Here is a 6,061-nt window from a genome sequence, read left to right on the forward strand (position 1 = left end):
CAGACAAAATAAAGAAATGCCAGTTTTCTATTTCAGCTGTTGCATATTTAGGAAGCTATTTTAAGAAAAAAAGATGATTTCTGAAAATATGCACGATACCTATAATGATACCTATAATGTTCTCTGCTTTCCTTTTTACAAGATTCTTGTTCTGCCTAATTCACTTTCTACCTTTTAAAGAAGTCAATGGCTAGGAAAATGTTGCAAGTAATGAAAAGCAGGGGCACTGATGGAACGAGAAGGATTTTTTTAAAAATCCTATCTGAGATGCGGGGAGGGAGAAAAATGTGTCCAGACAACCCACATTGTGCAATTTGAAGCAAAAACTAACCATCCCCACAAGCCTTCCCATATCCCTAAGAGTCGTTAACTTTCTTATCTCTTTTACTTAAAACAAAATACACTTCCCATAATTGTCCTGGCCTCCTTAGGAATGTGGCACTGAATTTTTTTGGCAACTTCTTTCGCTGATTCAATCTTACATCAATGGGAACATTGAAATGATGGTAGTAATTTAACTTGTTTTGACCAAACTGCGGGAGGCAGTGGAAGACAGGAGTGCCTGGCGTGCTCTGGTCCATGGGGTCACGAAGAGTCGGACATGACTAAACGACTAAATAACAACAATTTAACTTGTAGCAATTTCTGAGTTGCTTTGGTCTGAGAACCTGTACTCACTGGAGAGAAAGTCCCATTTGAACTTAATGGGACTTACTTTGAGAAGTCTTGTATAGGATCTCAATGCACATCTTTCAGATGAGGTTTTCTTGGTCTCTCTAGTGTTGTTTACAAAGGCAATAATCTTTATATCCTTCTGAGTTCTTCAGTCTGGGGCTTTGAGGACCAATTTCTACTGTCAGGTGGTAAAGCTGCAATTATTTTTTGTTCCATTGGGTATGAACATTAATTGCACTGAAAAATGTTTTCCTACAAAGATGCTTTGGCCACAGTAAAGCCTGTCTTTTTCATCTGCTAGCCTTGTGAAACAAGAATATTACTTTGAATGCCACCAGCATTCTGAATTCAGAATAAATGTAGCCTCTTAGAATCTGAAGCTGTTGAACACTTGCATTTGACATTATTTATTTCATTTATATCCCACTTTTTCTCCAAGATGCTCAAGGTGGCATCAGTATCCTGAATTCAGAAAGCACAGGTCAAAGTGGTTTTCTGCTTGTCCCATGAGTCTGAGTGGCTTTGCCTTCGTCCCAGCGCTTTCCTCTGGAAAGCCTGCTCTTTAGTACTAAATCGGAACCAACAACAATCTGTGGAGAACTCAATTGTCATTTGTTCCATTTCAGTGCTAAACCATGGGTTTTCCTGGGGGAAAGTGGTGAGGCAAACAAAGGTGTGAATAAGCCCTTAAATCTTTCCTTGTAAAACTAAGCAGGGAGGAACGTGGGGACAAAAGTAGAATTAATTGGTTTCGCCTGTCACTGGCTCTGGCTGCACCTACTCTTAACCTCCTTGCCTTCTGCCCTACCAGATCGAATGGGCACCAGCCCCTGATGTGGAGGGAATAGCAATCAAGACATTCTTGCGGGGTGTAATGCTGCAATGAATTGTTTTGCTGTAGTAGCACAAATGGTAATGTTTTCTGGAAGTGGATAACAAGGTGTTTGGAGCGATAAAGTTCATACATCATTGATGCAAAACATTGACTTCCTTTTCAGCATTTGATAGATAATCCAGAACAGCCTTTACCGGGCCATGAGTATTATGGTGACTTTGCGAGCATTTGTTTATTCATATTTTGGGGAAGGGTGAATGGAAAGCAGAAGGACAGAGAGCAACATAGGTTCATAATCTTGCTCCAAGGCAACTTCCAGCATTTCTTCAAGTATTCATAAAGCCATTTTAGATATTCTTTCCCAGCATGTACTCACATCTTCAGCCTCTGAGATTTTCATGCTAGAAACCTCACCAATCCCATATGTCTAGCTAGCCATGATGACCTTCTGCCAACTGTTCCCTTAACTAACTTTATTTTTTATGTTAAGCATGTAAATAAATTACATTTAATTTTTTCCTTTTCTTAGCCGCTCATTGCAAACTCTGCCCTTTTATCCATATATATAGATAGATATAAAAGGTAAAGGGACCCATGACCATTAGGTCCAGTCGTGACCGATTCTGGGGTTGCGGCGCTCATCTCGCTTTATTGGCCGAGGGAGCCAGCATACAGCTTCCAGGTCATGTGGCCAGCATGACTAAGCTGCTTCTGGCGAACCAGAGCAGCGCACGGAAATGCTGTTTACCTTCCCGCTGGAGTGGTACCCATTCATCTACTTGCACTTTGACGTGCTTTCAAACTGCCAGGTTGGCAGGAGCAGGGACCAAGCAACAGGAGCTCACCCCGTTGCAGGGATTCGAACCACCGACCTTCTGATCGGCAAGTCCTAGGCTCTGTGGTTTAACCCACAGCGCCACCCGCGTCCCTTTATAGATAGATATAGATATACATAAAATCAATTTACAGACAAGAAATAAAAACACAGACATTACACAGTTATATGTATATATATTTAATAAACTTTTTTTTTTAAAAAAATCTTCTTTTCTTTACAAATGCCAAAGTGCAAAACAACAAGCATCCACCCCCCCACCCCGAAATACCTTCTACCATGCAAACACATATTTATTCCATACCAGGTTTCCCCTTTAAGGTCTTAAGGGGAACTACACATCCCACATATGCATAGGCTGGAAACAAAAGCTGCTGCTACTTACCGGTATGCTTAACGTTTCCCTTCCCAAAGCTTATAGGCGTTAGCCTGACCCCTGAGACCCTTTTCCTCTTGCTGTGTTCCAAACGTATATTTGGAAGCCGAACATACATTTGAAATGTTTGAGAAGAAAAGAGGTTCGGTGCAATACTCGATGGTTGATTTTCCTTAACAAATCGCCATCAATGGGTAGAAGGCAAGCAGGATCAGAATCAAGGTGAGAGGTTTGTAGGGGGCTTTAAGTCTCTGCCCCATCATAGTCCCAATGAGAATCTACCCACACTTGCTATTTCTTCTTTCCCCTGCTCCAATCTTGTGTTATCAGGGAAATCATGGGACAAATGTCATGTCAAGCTTGGTGCTTAAGGAGAATTTGGAGCAGAGGAGCTGCAGGCAGGGAAAGGGCCAGGGAGCCCTGATTGCTGCTGGTCCAAATTTTTGCCCAAGGGAAAAGCATCCATAGATTTTTTGCTATACACACATATATTTAGTGTGCAGTCCCCTGCTTAAAGCTAGTGCAGAGTTTGAAATTTAATTCAATGAATAATGACATTGATCTGAATATATTTCTCTGCTTCTTAGACCAGCATCCATTAATCTACGCCCCTCTGCTTCTATTGCAATATTTATTTATTTGCTGTGAAATTCCTTTCTTGAACTGTTAGCCATTTAGATATTAGCTGTTTCAACATTTAACAGTGCAGTTATGTACATGTCAACTCTGAAGTAAGACTTCTCGAACCCAGACGAGAGTGCACAGAATTACCACCTGATTGAGCAGTCCTCAGGTGGTGGTGATAAGATGGTAGAAGAATCTTCACTTCGCTCCTTCCAGGCCAGAAGGTGTATTGGAGCTGCTTTCATGTCCTTTTCTTTCCCTATGGTATATATTTTTTAAAATCCTTCCCACAAACATAAATGGGAAAGAAAACCACTATTCTACCTGCAGGACTCAGAGAGTTTCATGCTGTTTGGGGGCCTTTTCAAGTCTTCGCCAACACACTTCCTTTCATGAATTTCCCAAACACAAATGAATGGAAATAGCAACTTTTTATGCAAAAAAACGAATAACTGCATATCAGGAGAAATGTTTCATTCTAAGCACCCTCTTGACTGCGTCTTTCACATCTTTGTTTCTTAGGCTGTAGATCAAGGGGTTTAACATGGGGATCAGCACAGTGTAGAACATGGAGACTGTCTTGTCTTCATCTTCTGAGGAGCCAGAGCTGGGCCGGACATAGATGAAGAAGAGACTCCCAAAGAAAAGAGAGACAGCGGTGAGGTGGGAAAAGCAGGTAGAGAAAGCCTTGTGCCTCCCATCACTGGAGCGGATCCTCAAGGTGGCTGCAAGGATGTAGATGTAGGAGATGAGGACAATAATGCCACTGACTGTTCCAAACATGAAGGAGAGACCAAAAAGCACCATCAAGTTGAAACTTGTGTCAGAGCAGGAGAGCGATATGACTGCAGGGATGTCACAGAAGAAATGGTTGATTGTGGACTTGCAGAAAGTTAACTGGAAAGTCAAGCTGGTATGTGTCGTAGCATTTAGTAGCCCTGCAAGATATGGTCCAACCATCAGCTGGGCACAAATTTTCCTGGACATAATGACTGTATAGAGAAGAGGCTTGGAAATAGCTACGTACCGATCATAAGCCATGGCTGCCAAGATGAAACACTCAGTGGCCACAAAGAGACAAAACATAGCCATCTGTGCTGCACATCCAGGCAAGGAAATGCTTTTGCTTTTCACAACAAAGTCCATCAACATCTTAGGGGTGACGACGGAAGAATAGCAGAGGTCCACGAAGGAAAGTTGGCTGAGGAAGAAGTACATGGGGGTGTGAAGTCGAGAATCGATCCTGATTAATAGGATCATCCCAAGATTCCCCACAATGGTGATGAGGTAGACTACAAGGAAGAATAGGAAAAGCAAGATTTTCAGCTCTGGTGAGTCAGTGAAGCCCAAAAGTATGAACTCATATATGGTGCTGTGATTTCCCCTTGACATGCCTTTTAGTTCTGTAGAGAATGTAGAGAAGAAAATAGAAGCGATTTCTGTAAAACTCAAGTTTGGATCACAGAAAAATCTGAATCCTTGTATCCTTCTGGCTATCATGCTTCCTATGGTTATACCTGTGCTGACCCAAGACATTTTGTTGCCTGAGGCAAACTAGAAAATGCCCTGCTAGTCATTGAACTAGGACTTGGACACTGAACCAGCGGCGTAGCGTGAGTTGTCAGCACCCGGGGCAACGCAAGTAATTTGCGCCCCCTAACCCGGGGCAAGGCAAGTAATTTGCGCCCCCCCGCTGCCGCCCAAACGACGCCGCTTGCCCGGAGGAGGAGGGGGGCAGAGAGGCGAGGAAAATGCAACTGCCCAGCAGCTGCAGCAGCACCGGCGGAGGCGGGGCTGTGAAGAGGGGCTGCCTGGCGTGTCCTCCGCGGCCAGCGCTGAGAGCCGCTGCCTGCCGGGCGCCTTCAGCCCGGACGCGCGCACAGCTCGGCGGTTCCGCGAGACATGCGGCTCCGCTACAGCCTGCGCCCGAGGCTCTTCGGCGACTCCGGAGGCAGCGAGCGCGCCCCTCCCAGATGTTGCGCCCGGTGCGGCTGGCACCCCTGGCACCCCCCACGCTACGCCACTGCACTGAACACTAAGCAGATGATAATTACCACCCTCTTAGACACACCCTCTTAAGCATTTTTTAAAGCGCATTTGTTTAGTTTTGTTGAGTGTTGAGCATACATTGAGCAGAAGATTTGAGTCAGTGACTTCCAAAGTCTGTGCCAACCCTAAAATCATTTGATTTTGGGCTTCCGGTTTCGCTCTGTCTTAATGATGATTGAGGGTAATTATCCTTGTATGTCCAGTGGAACTTACGGTACTCAGGGGAAAGTGTTCATAGGATTCATTTGTTTGTGGGGGTTAAAAAACCCATGCGCCAACCCCCAAGCCTAGCCTTCAGTCTTGAAACAAACATCAGTGGGAATGATAATATTTAAAATAAAAATGAAGCCGCTCTCTTCTTTCCACTGCTGCCTCCTCCTACCCCCACCCTTCAGCACTTTCCTTCCCTCAGCTAGTGTCCCTTCCAGGCTCTGCCTGATTAATGTGTGTTTCCTACATCAGGTAGCTAGTCAGGATGAGAGGGAGGAGGTGAGCTGGGATCCCGATCTGTCTACCTTCCCAAATCTGTCACGGAAGTGCCCACCTCAGTCAGACTCATTGTAGAGCAGCCTCTGGGCTCAACAAAATTGTACCACATTTTCCCGTGTATAACAAGACCTGTGTATAAGACACCCCCTATTTTTGGGGACTCCAAATGAAGAAAATG

The 6,061-nt window shown here is 44.3% G+C and overlaps 1 protein-coding gene across 1 annotated transcript; it reads right to left on the reverse strand.

The window, feature by feature from the left end:
- Positions 1–3,652: 3,652 nt before the first annotated feature.
- On the reverse strand, positions 3,653–4,866 carry LOC310705093 (olfactory receptor 5AR1-like). The gene has a single exon (XM_083499513.1). It carries the CDS (start codon positions 4,843–4,845, stop codon positions 3,805–3,807), a length of 1,041 nt encoding a protein of 346 aa, XP_083355639.1. The 5' UTR covers positions 4,846–4,866; the 3' UTR covers positions 3,653–3,804.
- Between the last annotated feature and the right edge of the window lie 1,195 nt (positions 4,867–6,061).

This window comes from Podarcis liolepis (genome assembly GCF_965112155.1).
Source record: "Podarcis liolepis genome assembly, chromosome: 1".
NCBI classification, from domain to species: domain Eukaryota; kingdom Metazoa; phylum Chordata; class Lepidosauria; order Squamata; family Lacertidae; genus Podarcis; species Podarcis liolepis.